The 22,574-nt window shown below is 38.1% G+C and overlaps 1 protein-coding gene across 1 annotated transcript; it reads left to right on the top strand.

Moving 5' to 3' along the window:
- Positions 1-2,547: 2,547 nt before the first annotated feature.
- SCCPDH (saccharopine dehydrogenase (putative)) lies at positions 2,548-22,569 on the top strand. The gene is made up of 12 exons (XM_058165206.1): positions 2,548-2,858; positions 4,624-4,736; positions 7,029-7,109; positions 7,835-7,964; positions 9,870-9,919; positions 10,864-10,994; positions 11,347-11,464; positions 12,231-12,350; positions 12,445-12,501; positions 13,356-13,467; positions 18,825-18,906; positions 21,801-22,569. Exons 1-12 carry the CDS (start codon positions 2,672-2,674, stop codon positions 21,904-21,906), a joined length of 1,287 nt encoding a protein of 428 aa, XP_058021189.1. The 5' UTR covers positions 2,548-2,671; the 3' UTR covers positions 21,907-22,569.
- The last annotated feature ends 5 nt before the right edge of the window (positions 22,570-22,574 follow it).

Raw genomic sequence — 22,574 nt, 5'->3', positions numbered from 1 at the left:
GAACAAACAAGATACAAACGCAGAGGCTGCTCTTTGCTACCTCCATTTGACTATGCACCTAAGCGGGCCTGGACTGGTGCAATAAACACACCTTTGCCCCCCTCTGAAGCATCCCTAGTAAAGAAGAGCAGTACAAATTCTGTCCTTATGAGTGGTGTAACTCTGTTAGAGTCACATGGTGATTATTGTTCAGCAATTAACAATGGTAAATCTGGTAAGATCAGCCTTACTTGATAGCTGTAGATAATCTGGAAAAATAGTGTATAACAGTCAACCAGTTGTGACTTTTGAATCTTGTGATGTAATCCAAGTTGAATGAAGTTGAAAATATATCAGTCATGCAGAAAGATGAATCACACGTATGATTTTTATTTTTCTCTTCTCTTCATTCCCTTTTAAAAAAAATTATGGGCAACAAATACTAACCATTGGATTTCTACATGGATGGAGAAATTCTACAAAGTTTTGGATGGACGGTTGTTTTCACCACCACCCCATTGTGCTATTTATGACTTGCACTAAATCAGGGGTGTTAAACTCAAGGCTGGCAAGCTGAATCTGGCCTGCGGGGGGCTTAGATCTAGCCCAAGGGGCCACTCTGGAAACAGCGAAGGACCAGCCCATGGTGTGTCTGGACCAGTGCAGCCCTCCCGAGCTCCGTTTTCGACTGCAACAGCCTCCTGCAACCCTCTGCCAGCGAAAGCGGAGCTCAAGAGCGCCACATAGGGCCCTCCTGAGCTCCATTTTCGCTGGCAAAGTGCTCAGGCCACCACAGGTGCCCCCATCATGACTGACGTCAAGCTGGACACATCTACCTTAGCCATGCCCATCTGGCCCTCCAGGGTCAAACTCAATGAAATCGAGTTTGACACCCCTGCATTAAACTGTTCAAAGCCATGGAAGTGCAGCATTTACAGTATAATATTGTATCCAGCTCTTTCTGGAGATGGCCAACCACAGACTGGAAAACGAAAGGGCTTGCCTGAATCAGTTAGAAAATGAAAGGGCTTGCCTGAATCAGTTGAAACTATCACCAGATGAATCTTTGAGCCTACCTGCTACTTCTCAACAGGATTTGCACTTGATGTCACGAGCGACAAAGTGAGAATATATATATCCACTGGCAACTGTCAGATGCTATTAGGTTAAGTGAGAATTTGGAAAACCATACAACCAGAAATAAACCTGTCATACAAGTTGGGCATGAAATAAAGCAATCCATAAAAACACAAACCACATGAAAAACATATTGCCACACTGCTCCAGGCAGAAGACATAATCTCTGAACTAATTTATTCTCTTCTGAAGATGTAAACTTTGCAAATTTCTTTGAGTCTACTCTTATTTACAGTAAAACTATATATCTATTCTATTCCATTTCCCTGGAATAGAAAGGAATTTTTTTTTTCCTTATGTAAAAATGGCATTTTCCTTTTATTCTGCCTTCTTCAAGGTAAACCCCTAAACGTATAAAAACCCTCTAAGGCAATAAAGATAGACAGAACAAAAATTGGCAGTCGAGTAAACAGCAAAGTTTAACAGAATAACAGAGTTGAAAGGGCTCTTGTAGGTCATCTAGTCCAACCCCCACCCCCACCCCAAGCAGGAGATCCTGCCTACATCATTTCTGGCAGATGGCAGTCCAGTCTCTTCTTGAAAGCTTCCAGTGACAAAGCTCCTACAACTGCTGAAGGCAAGCTGTTCCATGGGTTGATCGTTCTCACTGTCAGAAAGTTTCTCCTTATTTTTAGGTTGAACCATTCCTTGAACAGTTTCCATCCATTATTCCTCGTCTGTCCTTCAGGTGCTTTGGAAAATAGGTTGATTTCCCACCCATCCCTCCTCTCTGTGGCAGCTCCTCAAATATTGGAAGACTGCTATCATGTCTCCCCCTGGTCCTTCTCTTCACTAGACTAGCCGTGCCCAGTTCCTGCAAGCGTTCTTCCTATGTTTTTAGCCTCCAGTTCTTGCTACCGATTCCAAAAGGTACGAACAACCAAAACCGGATAATGCAGAAAGGCTCAAAGTGCCACATGGGCAAGAAGTGCAATTTGACAGGCGAGCCCGGTTTGACCAGCTCCGGCAGCAACCAGCTTCGGCGGGCTCCCCTAAAAGGAGCAGCAAATGACCGGTTACTTTTTCCCTCGACAGAGGAACTTGGCGCCATTGTTCTATTTCAGAGATCTTCACACTTGGCCGCTTTAAGACTTGTGGACTTCAAACTCCCAGAATTCTCCAGCCAGCATTCTGGGAGTTGAAGGCCACAAGTCTTAAAGCGGCCAAATTTGGGGACCCCTGTTCTATTTGAAACAACGGGGCACGGGGACGAGCAAAGAGCGAGGCAGCGACCTAACAGGGGGTCCCCCAAACTTGGCCGCTGGAAGACTTGTGGGCTTCAACTCCCAGGGGGCGAGGAGGAGGAGGAGGAGTCAACGACAATCTCGGCGGCCTCGAGAACAAGCAGCTACGCAGGGCGAGGCAAGTGGGCGCGGCCTTGTCACGTGATCTGCACAGGCCCGAGGCTGTGGGCGGGGCCAACGCCCGCCCCCGCCCCTTTCGCCGCTTCGTTCTACAGCCGTCGAGGCGAGGTGGGCTGTCGCTCTGCGCCGCGTCCCGCTCTTCCTCTCCTCGGCGCTCGCTGCTCGACTGAGGGCTTTGGCTTCCCGTTCCCATGGCTACCGAGCGGCCTTTCCAGCTGGTGGTGTTCGGGGCCTCGGGCTTCACGGGGCAGTACGTGGTCCAGGAGGTAGCGCGGGTAGCTGCCGAGGATGAGCTGCGAGGCTCCTTGCGCTGGGCCGTGGCCGGGAGGTCTCGGGAGAAGCTGCAGGAGGTGGTCGAGAAAGCAGCCACCAAGTTGGGTAAGAGAAAGGCGGGCAGGTCGCGTTGCGGAGTCCGGCCCTTCCTTTCCGCTCCGTCCCCAAACTCTGCATTAAAAAAAAAAAAGAATTTAACGGTGCGTTCGCTCAGTTTCTTTGGCTGCAGTCGGAAAACCAATAACGATGAGTCTGACGTTGACCTTAATATTGTGGGGATGGGGGGGAGGGGAGGGAAGGGGCGTGCATAAGTGCACCCGCGTGCCTACCGTCCCTGTCCTAATATTCCTTTTTTACTTACTCTTTTCGTGTATCCAATTTATGTTTATACTTTTACCTTTTATCTTATATGTGATTGATAAATAAATAAAAATTAAGTACATAAATAAAGGAAAGGAAAGGTTTCCTCCAGCCTGGCCTCCAGATGCCTTGGACTTCCCAACGTTTAAGTTAGCACAGGTGTGCCATTTGGGTGGGGCACATCTGGAAGGAGAAAAAACAGATTGTGCCTAATGTAAATTATTCCACTAAGATAAAGCCTGGAGGCTTTGGCGAAGAACGTTAAAAGAGTTGCTGATCCGGATCGAAGTTTTATCTGATCAAATTGCTTGTCTCTCATGGTGCCAAGGAGCAATTGCAATAGCACTCAAGTGTTTTACAACCCCTCTCTAAGTGGTTTACAATACACTCCCTTTATACCAGTGGTGAAATCCAGCAGGTTCTAACAGGTTCTGGAGAACCGGTAGCGGAAAGTTTGAGTAGTTCAGAGAATTGGCAAATACCACCTCTGGCTGGCCCCAGTGGGCTGGGAATGGAGATTTTGCAATATCCTTCCCCTGCCACGCCTACCAAGCCACACCTACAGAACCCGTAGTAAAAAAATTTGGATTTCACCACTGCTTTATACGATTTTGAATTTTAAATGACAGAGCAATTAAGGCAGAATAGGAGAATAAACAAATACTGGCTCTGATAGAGAAGGGACTTAATGCATCTACTTGGACTCAGCCTTCCAGGGTCGTAAAATGAGGGCCCAGATTGTTGGGAGCAATTTGCTAACAGAGGAGGGTTAGCACATTGCCTGCAACAATCGGGGTCCTCATTTTACTGACCTCGGAAGGATGGAAGGCTGAGTCCAATTAGATGCATTAAGTCCCTTCTCTATCAGAGCCGGTATTTGCTTATTCACCAATTCTGCGTTAATTGTCCTGTCATTTAAAATCATAGAAAGGGAGTGTCATTGTATTGCAGCTCATTGACCAAGAGTTTGGAATGCGTATCTGTATGCCTCCCTTCCTGTTTGGGGCCAGGGAAAGTAAGATAAAATTATGCATCAATCTGCATTGACTTAGGTGTCAGCCAGAGAAGTTATTACTTTGCATCAGTGTTATACTGCAATTTTATAATAATAACACTTTTACAATGGCTTGTTTTACAGCCTTTTTCACACTACAAGATCTTTGGAAGTCACCAAGCTTGTTTCCAGAACTAGATTTGTTCAGTGAAAAGAAACATTTTTGCATTTTTGTCCTTGTGCCCTTGTGCTATCTCTTTTATATAATATTTACTTCTTTTTTTCTAGTGAGCTTTTGTAACAAGTAACTATCTTCCCACATGTTTACTTGCTTGTGTAGAGAAACCATATTTGGGAGATAGTAATGCAATTTATATAGAAATATAATTTGTTTATTAAAAGCAGTTGGAAAGCTAAATGTAAAAAATAGCATCAATAAATGGTGATTGAATAAAGGTGGATTGAATAAAAATAATTAGAGGTTTTCAGAATAACATGTCAATGTTAAATTTTCAGGGAAAGCAGAACTGAAGTCAGAAATTGGCATAATACTATGTGATGTCAGCGATCCGTCTTCTCTTGCTTCTATGGCTAAACAAACGAATATTGTTCTAAACTGTGTAGGCCCAGTAAGTGCTTTCTTCTATTTTTTTTTCATGAATAAATAAAAAGTGTGCTTGTCCTGAAGCAATTATTAAAACATACCATTGTTGTAAGATATTGCCAGAAATCTATTTGATTTTTATATTTTATAATTTTTTTTTTTTTGTTTGTTTACATTTATACCCCGCCCTTCTCCGAAGACTCAGGGCGGCTTACAATGTATAGGGCAATAGTCTCATTCTATTTGTATATATTTACAAAGTCAACTTATTGCCCCCCCAACATTTTTTGTTATTTCTTTAAGATTTTTATCGGTTAAAACAAAATGTTTTCTAGTTAAATGCAAATTAAAGGGAAAATCCTACTTCCTAACACTGAAACTGAAATTCATAATATTAATTTTTGTTAATCACTCTTCTATAGTGTTAAGCAAATTAAAAAAAAACTTGTGCTGCAGCTGGTACCAGAAACAAATGGAAGTTAATAAACTGTTAATATCAAAGTAGTTTGATATACCTTATTTTATGCTAGAAAATGTAATTATCAAGCAAATTTATTATTGTATTAAATGTGTTTAAGTATTGAATCTAGAGAAAGTATCTTCATATTTGCAAACTAGGAAATTATCAAGAGAAATGAAACATTCTGAGGCTGTTTTACAACAAACTACAAAAACACTAGACTGGATAGTATTTTATCATTGGTACATTATCCATCCCTGATTGCCAAAATGAATACCGTAATTCAATAATAAGGCAACAATTTTGAAACAAGGGACCTCAAATGGGCTAATTTAAGGAATGTATTCAAATCCAGAACCCATGACTTCTGTGGAACTGAAATTTGCCAAATTTTATAAAACCCTTTATAACATAAAAAATACCATGAAGCATTTTATGTCAGGCTAAGCCCAAGAATGACATAGAATAATTCAGTTAGAGTTCAGTTCTTTGTTTATACTTAGTAGGCAGAATCTTACCAGGCTAAATCCTTCCTACTACCAGCCTACAGATATATCCCTGGAGATTCTAGAGAGTGGCCATCTTGTACTCTTTCTCTGTCTTCTATCTAGCTCAGAGCTATCTAGCTCTGAGCTGGGCTGCCTGTTGTCTCCCTCCCCTTTCTGGAATGTGTGTCCTCCTTCCTGGGAAACTGCCATTTCACTGTAGTCCATCACCCCAACTTTCCCCTCTGCGTGGGCACCATCTCAGATTTTATGATATAAAATGTTACAAAACATTGCTTGCGGTCGGTTGCTGTGTTTTACTGTGCTATATACAGTTCAACTTGAGCTATTTTCAAGGCAGACGTATCTCTGAATATCACACTGAATTTTTAAGAACTCTTCCAGTGGAAGGCAGCACATTAGATACTCTTCCATTATTGAACACAGTGAGGAATCTGGTAAGAAATATCTCTGAAATGATCACTCAAGCGGTCACATATTACATAGTATAGAAATAAAACTGGATCAGATTTCAGCAGTTAAAGAAGACATATAAATAATAAATCAGAAGAGTGTTTTAGAGAATTTTCCTGACCTGGATGTACAAAAGAGATCTGTTAAAACTTCAGTGGTTCTATAATGAGGCAAAGGAAAAAGGAAAAGAAAGAACTCCGTATCTGTTTTCAGATATGATGTGAGATATGAGAAGAAATTTTGTAAATCTGTTGATTAATTTTAAGACAGTTATGTGTTTTTTCTGATAACATTTAATGGATTTGGTTGAGTATAAATGCATGATAAGGTTTTGGTGATTTCTTATACGTAAAGTTTGGGATATAGAAGGAAAAGAAAGGATTATAAAGTAGGTTTTAGGATTAAGTTTATAATAGATACAGGTGCATTGATATTTCTGAAAACCCTTAATGGATCTTTGCTGATTAGAATTGAATTATAAGGTTTGAAGACTTGTTTACAAATAAGGAATTAGATAGGATGAAGATTCTTTGTTGCTTTTTAAAATAAAGTGATGAGTTATTAAAAATATATACTTGTGACAAAGGGGGAGTTTTTATTTCTATTTTCTTTGCTATACTTAAATATTTTTTATACAAGTTACATTTTTCTTTTTGTTTTAATTTTTTATAATTTTTATTCAGGTTTATTTGTATAGCTTTAATCCTTAAATTATTATAAAATAAACCCAAATATTTTTATTCACATTGAATTTAATGTATTAGCTAAAACATAACTACATCATAATTTTGTTAAGATTCCTTTATTCTTTTTTTTTAAATGGAAAGAAAACTTCAAACAAGGTCTATTAAATTATCCCAGATTAATATAATTTATTAGTCTTTTTTTATTCTTACAGTACCGTTTTTTTGGAGAGCCTGTGGTAAAAGCTTGCGTTGAGAATGGCACAAACTGTATTGACATTAGTGGAGAACCACAGGTATGTACAATTAAAATAAACCAGACTTTAAGGAATAATATTTGGATTAGGTCACAATCCCAACTCTTTTTACTTGTATTCCTTATCTTAGTGTAGGATAATTATTTACTTCACATATAAAATTTTGTATTGGTGCTCTGCATACTATGTAATGCAGCATCCATGGGTTCTGGGAACTGCAGGGTTTTTTGGAAGGGGGAGGGGTGTATCTGCGGTTTTCTCTCTACCCGCACAAAAATCTTCTTACTCATCTCTCATTTCCATAAATTAGCAGTGTGAATGGACATTGATAGACAGGAACTGTGTTTAGGATAGTAAAAGTATTTTTATTTATAATTATATTTTTATACTACCTTTCCTCTGGGAGTCAAAGAAAATACACAATTGGAGTTTTCCTTCCTATTGTCACCATTTTATGAGATAGGTTGGGCTGAGAGATGGTGAATGGGTTTGCACCTGGGCTTCTCAACAATTTAACACATTTTTTTTAGGTGAAATTGTAAAATTCTATAAATCTGTGCTGAATATTAAACATAATCAATTTTAAATTTAACTGTAAAATACTGATGGTTAATAACTTTTCATAAACAAACATTTATAACACTGCAAGATGGCACAATAGCCAAGAAAGCAGTTTAAAAATAATGTTAAGGGGGAAAAAAATTTGCTTGAATGTTAGAAATGCATTGCTTGTTTCTTTATATAATATTGTGTTTCTATTTTAGTTTCTGGAAGGAATGTATCTACATTATAATAGCAAAGCTGAAGAAAAAGGAGTATATATTGTTGGAAGCTGTGGTTTTGATTCTATTCCAGCAGACATGGGAGTATTATTCACCAAAAACAGCTTAAAAGGTGATTTTTATGTTTGATTTCTCCTTTGATAAATGCTAGGGGAAATATGGTAGCTACTTTATTTGTATATTTAAAGATATTAGATTAGTCCATGGTAAAATGATAGCCTGTATTCTACAAATAATCTGTTCATTAATTATTTAAATATGTCCCACCCTCCTCCACCTCTTTAGCTAACATTCTTTTAGATAAGCTTTCATTGATCAAATAAAAAACAGTTCCTACCCTGCTTTTCACAAAACCATATAATAAAATAAAAGGGGGAAGAGAGGAGGGGAAAAAGGCATCAGTTCTGAAATTTAAATAATGATAAAAATAAATAATAACAGTTTAGAGAGTGGAAATGTCTGGTGGAAGATTTGATCGAATATCTGGCAGTCTTCCCACATATCTCTTGTTGAAACCTAGCTGTGAAGCCTATGAAACCTAGTTATTCAGGGAGAGACCTCCCCCAATTCTAATCTTTCAACCAAGTCAGTGGAATGCCTCTATTTCTAATTTCTTCTACAGTAATTACACTGTTTACAAGGTATGCCATTATATCTCATTCATACTAAACTGCACTTAAAGTGATTTATTTACTTATTTCATTTGTACTCTGCTTTTTATTCTGACAAGTACTTGATATAGATAACAAAATATGAAAGTAGAATAGAAAAAGCTAATTAAACTAATGATAAACAAGATATTTCTTTAGAGATTTTGTAAATATTGACAGAAGGGGCCAAATAGTCTTTACTACAGCCCTGGGAGCTACATGGTAGTGGAGACAGTGTCAAAATATCAATAGGAAAAGCCTTTAACAGTTTCATAAAAAGAGAGGCAGTTGCATACATAGCTCTAAGACTTACTTAGGTGCTAGCACCTTCAACTGTACTGTATTTGTAATTAGTAGATAACAGTTATTTCCTAAATACAACCATCATTTGGTTCCTCTACACATACTTACCACATTTTGAATCAGTTGCATTTTTAATATAATTTTCAAGCAGAGATTCAATTGTGAGTCCACACAGTTGAATTGTATTGTTCCCCTCAAGATAGGGTGTAATCAAGATGTGGATAAACATCAAATCTATCCAGCTCAGGAAAGATATCAACTGGCGGACTAGGCATAATAAAGAATTCACTCCTTACTCCAGCTGTTTGCACAAATTGATGGTTAAAAGCAATAGGGTTTCAAAAGTTGGATTATCTTCCTTAGGTTCACATAAGTGTTGAACAACATAACAGACAATATGAAAGTATCATGTGGGACAACACAGGTCAGTGGCCTAGGTATTGAAGAATAGTCTCCATCAGCTCCCTTATATGGCAAAACAGGGAGGAGCACATCTTCTTCTAAAGAACAGAATCTCATAGATTGATTCCACCAGAAATTTTAGAAAGATACCATGGACTATCCAATTTCCAGACTTTCCAATACATAGACAAACACCAGAAAGGCAGACCTTGTGTTCCTTGATTAACTAGAACAGCATTGTGGGAAGAACACACAGATCATCTATTCTGTTAAATTTTTCAGTGAGCTGCTCAGATGAAACCAGGGTCTATTATACCCTTCTTCACTCATGGTCAAGAACTTGAAGTAAATCTGATTTGCAACCTGTTCAGTCTTGGAGCACTTCACAGTTGAAGTTGTATATTTTAATGTGTTGAGTAGAAATTGAAATCCTGGTTTCTGTACTAAAGGAAACAAGTGAAATGAACATGTTTCCTTTCTTCCTCTTTACAGAATAGCTTATGTGCCTCAAGTAAATTGGAAGTCATGTTGAATGTATAAAAAACTTACTAATAATATATGTCAATTATCCAACAGTAATAAATATTAATAAATTGATAGTTTTTTTAGAATATTAACTGTTTCTTACTATTGCAGATAATTATTAACTTCTTTCTTTAAAGGTACCTTAACTGCAATTGAAAGTTTTTTGACTGTAAACTCAGGACCAGAGGTTGGTTAATTTCTTAATTAACATGGGCAACTGCTAAATTATAAAAACTGTAGCATGAAGCTAAATATGACCATTAGTATATTTTAACTATTGGCAGATTCTCACTTATTTGTTTCATTTACTTTTTGCCTCAATCTAATAAAACTGAGCAGTTCACAGCAAGATATAATACTGATAATTCTGAAACATACACATAAAAACAAAAGCAGTACCAGAAATCAGCAAAATAGCAAAAAATATCTCTTAATGCTTGTGCTGGTCTAATCAGGTTTTTTTTTTCCATGCATTTTCTGCTATGGCTACATTGTTAACAAATAATATATGATATTGAATACATTTTATATTTATTTGTTTATTTCTTTGCTGCTCTATTCCAAAGGGCTGTAGAAATATAAACAGCTCCTTAAAATTTGTTATGATATATTAGTTAAAATATTACCATTGGCAGAAAAACATGTAACATTTATCTAAATAAAACAGTTAACAATAGACACAAATGCAATATAGTACTTCTCTATCCAGGAAAACAGATCCCTCAATAGAATTTTTCCCCAACTGTCCATAAAGGAAGAATTTTGAAAAAGGAAGGAAAACTAGGCACTTAATTAAGAGGAATCTCTTAATACTATTTTCACCAGTTTTCTCAATTTTTGAGCTTGTTGCTCACCGAATAAATGTAATGCCCATGTACCCAAATTATGGATTATGTGGCCCTTTTTCATGCCTGTTTCCATAACATAATTGTTGAGCAAAAAGAAAGTAAAAATGGCCAAATGTAAGCACATAGCTTTTTGATATACATTAATTTAATATCTCAGTCAATTTTGGTATATCTCATTTCTATATACTGTATATGCTTTCATGGTTGGGTTAATAGTGTAGATGTGCCAAAAGTAGAATGTCATTCCAATATAATATGTTGAATTATAATGCCATTTTAACAGGGTGCCTGTATTCATGATGGAACCTGGAAATCAGCTGTATATGGCTTGGCAGATCAACACAACTTGAAGAAAATTAGAAAACAAATTGGACATAAACCACTTCCAGTATTTGGAGCAAAACTCAAAAGAAGGTATAGAAAATATATGTCTTTTAGTGTTTTTCCTGAAGTGAATGTGGTGGTGTAATTTATCACTAAAAAGTAGGTGAACAATTCTCTAGGATGGAGGCACCTATATTTTGCAGCCCCAGATAGTAATTTTCCACTATTCCCCAAAATTACAAATCTATTTTGCAATTATACTTACCCAAAATAGAAAAACAAGCTGAAGATGTTAATCTCAAACCCAGTAATATCGTTGGACTCATTCCCTATCACCCTTTGAAAAAAACACTGCCTATCACCACTATAAATATACTTATGTTTTAAAAGTGCAGATCCAAGTTATATTTGTTATGCTTCATCTTCTCTTTGTCTTTTTTAGAGGTACAGTATTTTATAGTAATGAATTCAAACAGTACTCCATTCCATTCATGGGATCAGATGCCTCTGTAGTGAAGCGAACTCAGCGGTATTTGCATTCACATTTGCAGGAAACACCTGTAAGTTTATTTAACATGTTACGACATTCATTTTGTTTCTTTTTAACAAAAGTATACAAACTTCTCTTTTCATATAGGCTATCCATCAGTGATATTTTTACTTTTTAATAATAAACCTTTGTCCATATCTTGTTAACTTATCAAAATCTGTATATAGGGATTCACCATCTAAGTTATTCTTCAGAAGACGCAAAATTTCCACCTTCTCCTCTTTAGCCCATTACTTTCAGGCACGAGTTCTTGTTTGTAAGATCATGTTCAAGCAAACAATAATTGCTCAACTCCAGACTTACATTTCAAATTATTTCTTAATGGCAAATAGAAGGAAGAATATAATTATTTCTCTTATAAAAATATCATGGTGTTCTGTTGGAATCCTTAATTTCCTTCTAATATTTTGTCTATAGGCTGACCATCTTTTAATCTCAAGGATTTCAGAATACATTTTCTTTAGATTGCCTTTAGAAAAGTACATTACTGTGCCTTATTGTTTTGACCACAGATATGTTGCTAATACTGTGTATGTGACAATGTAGACCCAGTATTGGAAATGTTTTCTTTAATGCCTGCTGCCTGCAGTTGTTCTTACAATGTCCTGATTAATGATAGGAAGTGTATTTCCTAGATAAACTTTTTAATAATTTTGCTTGGCTTGTTTCTGAATAAATTCTTACCCTTGATTATTATTATTATTTTACTCAGAATTAACTTAAATGTTTCATGAAAATGGATACTAAACTTGGTATGATTTGCCTGTCCTATACAGGTGCAGTATGCTGCTTACACCACCGTGGGCGGTCTCACTTCTGTCATAAAACTAATGTTTGCTGGTCTTTTATTTTTAATGCTTGTGAAATTCAACTTTGGAAGAAAGCTCCTGCTAAAAGTAGGATTTCTTTTAAATAGCTTTGAAATTTGACAAATTTTGTCAATTGTTCAATTATTCTGAAACTTACTTACTATGAAACTGCTTTCTTCAGTATCCTGAATTCTTTTCTGGAGGACATTTTACAAAAGATGGGCCAACAGAAAAACAGGTGATTTTTACTTTTGTTCTTACATACTAATATAGTTTGTAATTGTTTTCTGCATATTACTAACTGAATCACCATCTATACTTAATGCAGTAAAAGAGGTCGCATCTTTATTATTCTATTTTTACTCTGATATCAACATCAGACTGTTATATCTATTGGATCAAACATATGTTGTGCTCTATAGCCTATATTAGAAAAATGTTTTAATTCTATCCATGAATTATACATTTTACTTCTAAAAATGCAAACTAAATATCTCAAGGTTTTGTAAAAAAATTGTGAACAATGGCAAATATTCCATTTGGGAATGCTAGGATACATTAATAGTGTTGAAATACAATAGGCAAACTTAACTTGTTTCACCATTGATTGCTTTATTCAGATTTGCACTGAATATGTTCAGGTTTGCTGTATGGCATCAGAAAGCACATCTGAATATTGAATAAAAAAGGCAGTATGTGATCTTGTAAACATAAAGCTTTTTTATATGTTATATTATTTGCGTATATAGTATCTCAGGATTTCAGTCTGTGCAAAAATTCTTTGACTGATCAGTAAGAATTAAATCACAGTACTATTTTCTCTTAGCTTAGCATGAAAATCTTTAAATCTAGTTTGCTATGTTAGAAATACTAACCCATAACTAAGTTTTTCTCTTACCTTAAGGTTATGTATACATTGTTCTTTCAAATCAGGTTGGAGGTAAAAATCATTGTTAAATAATTTGATTTCATTTCCAAAATGGATATAAATTAGGATACAGGGTAATTGTATATGGTATATGTATGCTTGATGTACACTGAGGTGCTGTCTGGTGATATAATACTGTTTATTTCTTATCTTTTGAATGACAGATGGAAGGATCATCTTTTGAAATGACCTTTTTTGGAGAAGGATACAGCACAGGACAAAATCCACAGGAGGGCAAACCTGATGTTAAAATCTGCACCCAAGTGAAGGGACCAGGTAGAACAATAATATTGGAGTAAAATTAATTGTGTTATTAATTATATACAACAATACTTTATTTAATATAAAACACGATTCATATAGCATTAAATATACAAGTAGCAGTTCCACATGGTTGTGTGGGTAGCGATGACTGCAAGGTAGATCAGACTGACAAAAGCAGTGTCATGGCATTGCAGTGTACAGCGTGACCTTTTTTACATACATTGTGACTGTAGATGTGCACCCAAAGAAGGTGGAGTTTGTGATACAATAGCCTAATACTTTCATTATGGGTGAATGGAGCACGATTCTGTTGTTGCTGTGTGTGAAGGAGTTCTATCAGATAAAACATGTTACAAGTAAATAAGAATAAGAAAGCTGTGCATCACATCACATAAAAAGGTACATTGCATTTTTTCCAGCAATAGATAATGAAAATAATCTTTTGTGTTCCTCTTCGCTATTCCAAAATAACCGCAGTGATATTGAAACAATCTTTTTATATGAACAAGATTTCAGAGAAATAACTAACAAGGGTTGCCATTACGGAAACTTGGTGGGATGAAACTGACAAATGGAACATACAGCTAGAGGGATATAAATTATTTAAAAGAAATAGACCAAATAAAAGAGGAGGTGGAGTTGCACTATATATAAGAAATAACTACATCTCTACAGAAATAGAGCACAACAATGATGAAAATCATCTTGAATGTATTTGGGTCAATATAAAAGGGGTGAAAAACGATATTGCCATAGGTCTATACTATAGGCCACCCAACCAAACAGAGGAAGTAGATGAACTTTTTGCTAGTCAGCTAACTAAGGTATATAGGAAGCACATCACAGTAGTAATGGGGGATTTTAACTACCCTGACATCAACTGGGAAACAAACTCTGCACCAAGTGGAAGATCCAACAGGTTCCTAACAAACCTAGCAGACAACTTTGTTTCCCAAAAAATAGAGAAGGCGACAGCTATATTGGACTTAATTCTCACTAACAGAGATGAAATGATAGAAGGTGTTGAAGCTACAGGAACCTTGGGGGCAAGTGACCACGCAATATTGGAATTCAACATTAAGCAAATACAAGTAGTAGAACAAAGTCAAACTAGAGTCTTGGACTTTAAGAGAGCTAATTTCAATAAACTTAGAGAGAGCTTGAGAAGGATTCAATGGATGAGAATCCTCAGGGGGAAAACAACTCAAGAAGCTTGGGAAATTTTGAAAAGTGAGATTATAAAAGCACAGTCTAACACAATACCAATGAAGAAGAAAAATAGTAGATCTCAAAAGAAACCAGCATGGATGCATAAAGAACTATCTGACAAATTGAAAGACAAAAAGGACAAATATAAAAAGTGGAAAGAGGGCAAATAACTAAGGCAGAATATCAGCAACAGCCCGAGCCTGTAAAGATGAAGTGAGGAAAGCTAAGGCTCACAATGAACAAAGGCTAGCGACAAAAGTAAAAATAACAAAAAGCTTCTTCCAACATGTTAAAAACAAGAAAAAGTCAAGGAAACAATTGGCCCATTGCTGGGAGAAAGTGGCAAGAAGATGACAAGCAACAGGAGAAAGCAGATCTACTTAACTCATTTTTGCATCTGTCTTTACACAAAAGGAAAAAACAATCCAACCTATCAAAACAGCACTACAAAAAACAGATTAGAAACACAAGTTAAAATAGAGAAGAAAATGGTAAGTGAACACCTGTCTACCCTAGACGAGTTCAAATCACCAGGACCGGATGGATTACACCCCAAGGTTCTGAAGGAACTGGCAGACGTGATCTCAGAACCACTGAACTATATCTTTCAAAGATCCTGGAGCACAGGGGAGCTGCCAGAGGACTGGAAAAGAGCTGATGTACTTCCCATCTTCAAAAAGGAAAAAACAGATCCTGGAAACTACAGACCTATCAGTCTGACCTCAATACCGGGGAAGATTCTGGAAAAGATAATCAAGCAACGAATCACCGAACACCTAGAAGCAAACAAAGTAATAACCAAAAGCCAACATGGGTTTGTCAAAAACAGATCATGCCAGACTAATCTTATCGCATTCTTTGACAAAATGACAAAATTAGTAGACCAGAGGAATGCTGTCGATATAATTTACTTGGACTTCAGTAAAGCATTTGATAAAGTAGACCATAACCTACTACTAGATAAAGTAGAAAAATGTGGGTTAGACAGCACCACCACCAGATGGATTCGTAATTGGCTGACCAACCGCACTCAACGTGTAGTCCTCAACGGAACTACATCCACATGGAGGGAAGTATGCAGTGGAGTACCCCAAGGCTCTGTTTTAGGCCCAGCACTCTTCAACATCTTCATCAATGACTTGGACGAGGGGATAGATGGGGAACTCATCAAATTTGCAGATGACACCAAGCTGGCAGGAATAGCCAACACTCCAGAAGATAGGCACAAGTTACAGAAAGATCTTGACAGACTTGAACATTGGGCGCTATCTAACAAAATGAAATTCAACAGTGAAAAAGTAAGGTTCTACATTTAGGCCAAAAACAAAATGCACCAGTACCGTATATGTGGTACCTTGCTCAATAGTAGTACCTGTGAGAGGGATCTTGGAGTCCTAGTGGATAACCATTTAGATATGAGCCAGCAGTGTGCAGCAGCTGTTAAAAAGCCAACACAGTTCTGGGCTGCATAAACAGAGGATAGAATCAAGATCACGTGAAGTGTTAGTGCCACTTTATAATGCCTTGGTAAGGCCACACTTGGAATATTGCATCCAGTTTTGGTCGCCACGATGTAAAAAAGATGTTGAGACTCTAGAAAGAGTGCAGAGAAGGGCAACAAAGATGATTAGGGGACTGGAGGATAAAACATATGAAGAACGGTTGCAGGAACTGGGTATGTCTAGTTTAACAAAAAGAAGGACTAGGGGAGACATGATAGCTGTGTTCCAATATCTTAGGGGCTGCCACAAAGAAGAGGGAGTCAGGCTGTTCAACAAAGCACCTGAGGGTAGAACAAGAAGCAATGGGTGGAAACTGGTCAAAGAAAGAAGCAACTTAGAACTAAGGAGAAATTTCCTGACAGTTAGAACAATTAATAAGTGGAACGACTTGCCTTCAGAAGTTGTGAATGCTCCAACACTGGAAATTTTTTTTTTTTTTTTTTTAAGGGTGATGTGTGGTTCAATTCAGACAGTTCACCAATACTTGTTTAAGAATTTGTGAGCAAAACCATTTGCATCCTTGCTTTGTGTAATTGCATTGTTTGTAAAAAAGGTAGAAAGTAAAAAAGTTTTTTAAAAAAACTATTCTATCAGGTTTGATGAGAACCAATTGCAATTTGATTTTTCCTTACTGCCAGATGTTCTTTCAATGACTACTAATTAATCACTGGTATGATCATGATGTAATAAGAGGCAAAGAATGATGGAATTCAGAAATCAGAGAACTGGTTTTTATATGCTTATGGTGAACCTAGGTTTATGGTTTCAATAGTGGCAATAATTTCTCCTATGTTTAGCCTGGAGATAAATATTCATTAAAATCTTGATGCCACTACTCCAAAATGATGAATGTACAGTTCTTATATTGTTTTTCTCTAATATGTATAGGTGTAAAGAGTGGCATTTTTTTAAAATTCTGTCTTCCATTTAGTTAAAGGATCATTTGATTATAAACAATTACATGTTATTTAACAGGTAATTTAGGATATTGGTTGTATTTAGAGGTACATCAACAAAATTCCTCCTGAATGCTTATTTAGAGAATGATTGTTACCAGGACTACCAGTATTTTTATTTTCATACACAGTATACCCAAACGTGCTATTGTTTTTTCCTTTTGTTATTGTGTCCAATGATTAATTGTGGGTGTGGTGGCGCAGTGATTAGAATGCAGTATTGCAGGTTATTTCTGCTGACTGCCAACTGCCAGCATTTTGGCAGTTTGAGTCTCATCAGCTCAAGGTTGACTCAGCCTTCCAAGGTGGGTAAAATGAGGACCCACATTGTTGAAGGTAATATGCTGACTTTGTTAACCACTTGGAAAGGGCTGTAAAGTAGCAGTCACCAACCGGTGGTCCGTGGACCACTGGTGGTCCACAAGAAAATTTTGGTGGTCCATGGAGAAATCTTCATATTTTTGCCAATCCACCTTGGTGGACGAGCTGCAGCGCAAGTGGGCCGAAGCAGCGATTGCAATGGCTGGAAGCTGTGGCAGCAAAGCACTACTTGCCCTTGCGCGGCATCAGCATTCCACCTCAGTATATTTGCCAGGCAGTGGCGCAAAGCAGCCCTCATCTTCTGCCACTTGGGACTCGGAGTGGTAAATGGCAACTGGTCCGAGGAGCAGCCAGTTTTTGCTCTCTATTGCAGATGCCAGATTGTCCCCCTGCAAGCTCTCATCTCTCAAGGAGTGCTCGCTGATGCGGGCCAGGAAACTTCGGCCGGGCTCCTTGAGAGACAGCTTGCAGGGGGCTGGTCTGGCATCCACAATGGAGAGCAAAATCCTGCTGCTCCCCTGATCAGATGCCGTTTACAGCTCCGAGTCCCAAGCAGCAGGAGACGAGGGCTGCTTTGCTCCACCAGGCCGGAAAATATACCGAGGCAGAATGCTGATGCTGCGCAAAATGAAATAGAGAAAAAGGGACAGAATGAAAGAGAGAGAATGAGTGGGAGAGGGGGGGGGAGAAAGAGAATGAGAGAGAAAGAGTGGGAGAGAGAGAGGGGAGAGAGAGAGAGAAAGAAAGGAAAGAGAGAGAAAGGGGGGGAGAGAGATGAGAGAGAGAGAGAATGAGTGGGAGAGAGAGAGAATGAGTGGGAGACAGGGCAGAGAGAAAGAGGGAAAGAGAGAAAAAGAAAGAATGAGAAAGGGGGGAAGAGAGAGAGAGAGAGATGAGAGAATGAGAGAGAAGGGAGGAGAAAGAGAGGGAGAGAGCGAGAAAGAAAGAATGAGAGAAAGAGGGGAGAGAGAGAGTGAGAGAGAAAGAGTGGGAGAGAGGGAGGAGAAAGAGAGAGAAGGGACAGTGCCTGAAGGACCCCATCCCATCACAGGGAGTCCAGGCGCTTCAGCAAACAGCGTGCTGGATTCGTATTAGTGGTCCACAGGATTTAAAATTATGAACTTGGTGGTCCCTGAGGTCCAAAAGGCTGGGGACCACTACTGTAAAGCACTGTGAAGCGTTTTGTAAGTCTTAAGTGCTATTGCTGTTGCTTCTCTTGACTTCCCTTCTCTGTCCAAGTTCTTCCTGTCCTTACTGGCATTCAGATAAAGCAACTACTGTATCTACTGTATTTCTACTTGATCACAATAGTTTTGTTTTCCATCTTCTTCTCAAAATGTTCTGAAGTGATGAGTGTAATAATATCTCTTTCTCTTTACAGAGGCTGGTTATGTTGCTACACCTATAGCAATGGTACAGGCTGCTGTGGCACTTCTTAAGGATAAGAATTCTCTTCCCAAAAAGTGAGTGTTTATCCTCTAATTGTGAAACATCTTATCTTATTTTGCATTCTATAGTTACTAAATGAAAATAAGCACCAGGGAAATTTTACAGTTGCTGGGGTCAGTTTTTTCAAAGAGGTTGAGTAAAATATACAGATAGTCCTCTACTTACAACCACAATTGAGCCCCAATTATCTGTTGTTAAGTGAGACATTTGTTAAGTGAGTTTTGCTCCATTTTTGGACCTTTATTTGCCACAATTGTTAAGTGAATCACTGCAGTTAATATGTTAGTGACATGGTTGTTAAATGAATCTGGCTTCCCCATTGATTTTGCTTATCAAAAGATTGTAAAAGGTGATCACATGTGATCTTGGGACACAGCAACCATCATAAGTATGAACCAGTTGCCAAGCATCTGAATTTTGATCACATGATCATGGGGATGCTGCAAATAACTGTGAAAAACAGTCATGTCACTTTTTTCAGTGCTGTTGTACCTTTGAACAGTCACTAAATGAATTGTTGTAAGCAGGAGACTACCTATATATTTAAGGATAAGAAACTAAATGGCAAAATGCTAATGGCTGAACATAACAGTTCCGTGCAATAGTAACTCTCCCATTTTATAAACCCTCATTATCCACATATTGCTGCGCCGGTTGGGGGGATTGGGAGTGGGAGGCACCGTTTATCGGTGGTTCTCCTCCTATCTCTCCGACCGGTCGCAGACGGTGTTGACGGGGGCAGAGGTCGGCCCCGAGGCGCCTCACTTGTGGGGTGCCGCAGGGGTCGATTCTCTCGCCCCTTCTGTTCAACATCTATATGAAGCCGCTGGGTGAGATCATCAGTGGCTTCGGTGTGAGGTACCAGCTGTACGCTGATGACACCCAGCTGTACTTTTCCACACCGGGCCACCCCAATGAAGCTATCGAAGTGCTGTCCCGGTGTTTGGAGGCCGTACGGGTCTGGATGGGGAGAAACAGGCTCAAGCTCAATCCCTCCAAGACTGAGTGGGTGTGGATGCCGGCATCCCGGTACAGTCAGCTGAGTCCTCGGCTGACTGTTGGGGGCGAGTCATTGGCCCCAATGGAGAGGGTGCGCAATCTGGGCGTTCTCCTGGATGAACGGCTGTCTTTTGAAGACCATTTGACGGCCGTCTCCAGGAGAGCTTTCCACCAGGTTCGCCTGGTGCGCCAGTTGCGCCCCTTTCTAGACCGGGATGCCTTATGCACGGTCACTCACGCCCTCGTGACGTCTCACCTGGATTACTGCAATGCTCTCTACATGGGGCTCCCCTTGAGGGGCATCCGGAGGCTTCAGTTGGTCCAGAACGCGGCTGCGCGGGTGATAGAGGGAGTTACACCTATCCTGCGCAGACTGCACTGGCTACCTGTGGCCTTCCGGGTGCGCTTCAAGGTGTTGGTGACAATCTTTAAAGCGCTCCATGGCATAGGGCCGGGCTATTTACGGGACCGCCTACTGCTACCAAATACCTCTCACCGACCCGTGCGCTCCCACAGAGAGGGACTCCTCAGGGTGCCGTCAGCTAGGCAGTGCCGTCTGGCGACACCCAGGGGAAGGGCCTTCTCTGTGGGGGCTCCCACCCTCTGGAACGAACTCCCCCCAGGACTTCGTCAACTTCCGGACCTCCGAACCTTTCGTCGCGAGCTTAAAACGCACTTATTCATCTGCGCGGGACTGGATTAGATTTTAAAGTTATTGGTTTTAAGGGTTTTTTATTATTTATATTGTTTTTTAAATTCGGCAATAGAATAAGTTTTTTAATTGTTGTTTTTTAATTTGTATTTATATGTATTTTAACTGCCTGTGAACCGCCCTGAGTCCTTAGGGAGATAGGGCGGTATATAAATTTGAAAAAAATAAATAAATAAAATAAATAAATATTTTGAGCTATTTATAGAAAGCTGACAGTGAGGAATAAACATTGGAAACACTACAGGCAGTCCTCAACCTACGACCACATTGAGTCCATTTTTTTGTTGTTGCTATGTAAGGTAGTTGTTGAGTCACACCCCATTTTATGACTTTTTTGCTGTGATTGTTAAGCAAATCACTGCAGTTAAATGAATCATGTATTTGTTAAGCAAATCTGGTTCCTCATTGATTTAGCTTGTCAGAAACTCCCTAAGAAAGTTGTAAATGACAATCCCAGGTCCCGGGATATTTTAACCATCATAAATATGTGGCATTTGCCAAATGCCTGAATTTTGATCATATGATGGGGGGTGGCACTGCAGTAGTCACTCACTTTTTTCAAGTGTATGGTAACTTCAGTCACTAAGCGAATGGTTGTAAGTTAAGGACTACCTTTATAAGGAGTTCAATCAATCTTATCCTAATGTTTAGCTGTGTGATAGTTGGACAAGGAAAACTAGGTTTTTACAGGATCTTGCTAAGTACAGCTCTAGTTACAAGTAGTAAAATAATCTGAATAAAAACTCTTTAAACTATATTTTGTATGCCATCCAAACTTGGTTTGTGAATAAGAGAATATCATATTACTCTTTGAATAGTTATTAATAGTTAGATGGAAAAGAATATTACTATTTTTTTCAAACCTGCTTATCATGTTTATGATTTGAGTTGCAGTCCTATGAACCTGGATATGTTTTATTGAATTCAGTAAATTTACAATTGTGTAATCACGTTTAGGGTTGCACTGTCTATTGCAATAGTTACTCCATAGTTATTTCATGCATCCAATTTAAAAAATCACCTTTATGTTTTTTTCCTTTTTTAAAATTACAAACTGTTTGCATTAAGCTAAATGATTTTTGGATTATGTCAGAAGAAAATTGCATTAATATTTGCATTAATATGGTTTGCTGTAAAAAAAAATTAGGCTTGCTTGTATGTGTGTATGGCTAACCACAAATGTGATTTGTTTTACAGAGGTGGTGTTTATTCTCCTGGGGCTGTGTTCTATCATACAAAATATGTGGAGAGACTGAACAAGCATGGAATTGAATTCTCTGTCATAAGCAAGCCTGAAGTCTGAAAGCTGACCAGCAACCCTTTGTGTGTGCGTGCGTGGGAGCATGCACATTCAAAATGAAATAATAAATAATAAAGTTGATAAACTTAATATGTATAGTGTAAAGATACTGTTGCTTGAATGGTTCACATGAGAGTTAGGAAGATGGACTTATTAGTATTGGAAATAGGTAACCGTCATTAAGTAATTAACAGTGGTTAATCTAAAGGAATGACTCATAGAACCCTCTTGCTTTTTAGAAAGAAACCCAATTTCTAGGAGACATTAAATCTAACTCTGATCCATTTCATTTTTAATCAGTAACAATGTATACTTTTTTCCTGTTTGATTTTTGAAAGTCATTGCAGATTAAATTGTTGAAATTGTGTCAACTGATCAAATATTGAAGGTGGAAATAAATTCCATTGACATCTTGTTGACTAATGGAATAAAGTAATTGTCTTTAGTTTAGGTCTTATTGAGTCCAGTCATTTGGTATTTTTCTATATTTGATTGTTTGCTATAGCATTATGAAAGCATTTAACTAGTAACGTTAAACTTTATATCTTAAGTATCCATTCCAGCTGAAACATACCTGAGTATCTAGCATTTTTAAGAACTTAATCTCATACTTAGTTGCTTATTTTCTTTGTTATATTTCAATGCAATAAAAGGATTGAAAATCTGTTTTC

Source organism: Ahaetulla prasina, chromosome 1 (assembly GCF_028640845.1).
Source record: "Ahaetulla prasina isolate Xishuangbanna chromosome 1, ASM2864084v1, whole genome shotgun sequence".
Taxonomy (NCBI): domain Eukaryota; kingdom Metazoa; phylum Chordata; class Lepidosauria; order Squamata; family Colubridae; genus Ahaetulla; species Ahaetulla prasina.
The sequence above is the reverse complement of the archived record's forward strand: the minus strand, read 5'-3'. Positions and strand labels throughout refer to the sequence as shown.

What these genes read in the sequence shown, in the direction of transcription:
- SCCPDH (XM_058165206.1), top strand. Translation starts at nt 2,672, where the DNA reads ATGGCTACCGAGCGGCCTTTCCAGCTGGTGGTGTTCGGGGCCTCGGGC. An exon ending in CACCAAAAACAGCTTAAAAG is followed by an intron (nt 7,965 to 9,869) that starts GTGATTTTTATG and finishes CTTTCTTTAAAG; the next exon opens with GTACCTTAACTGCAATTGAA. An exon ending in GAAGAAAGCTCCTGCTAAAA is followed by an intron (nt 12,351 to 12,444) that starts GTAGGATTTCTT and finishes TGCTTTCTTCAG; the next exon opens with TATCCTGAATTCTTTTCTGG.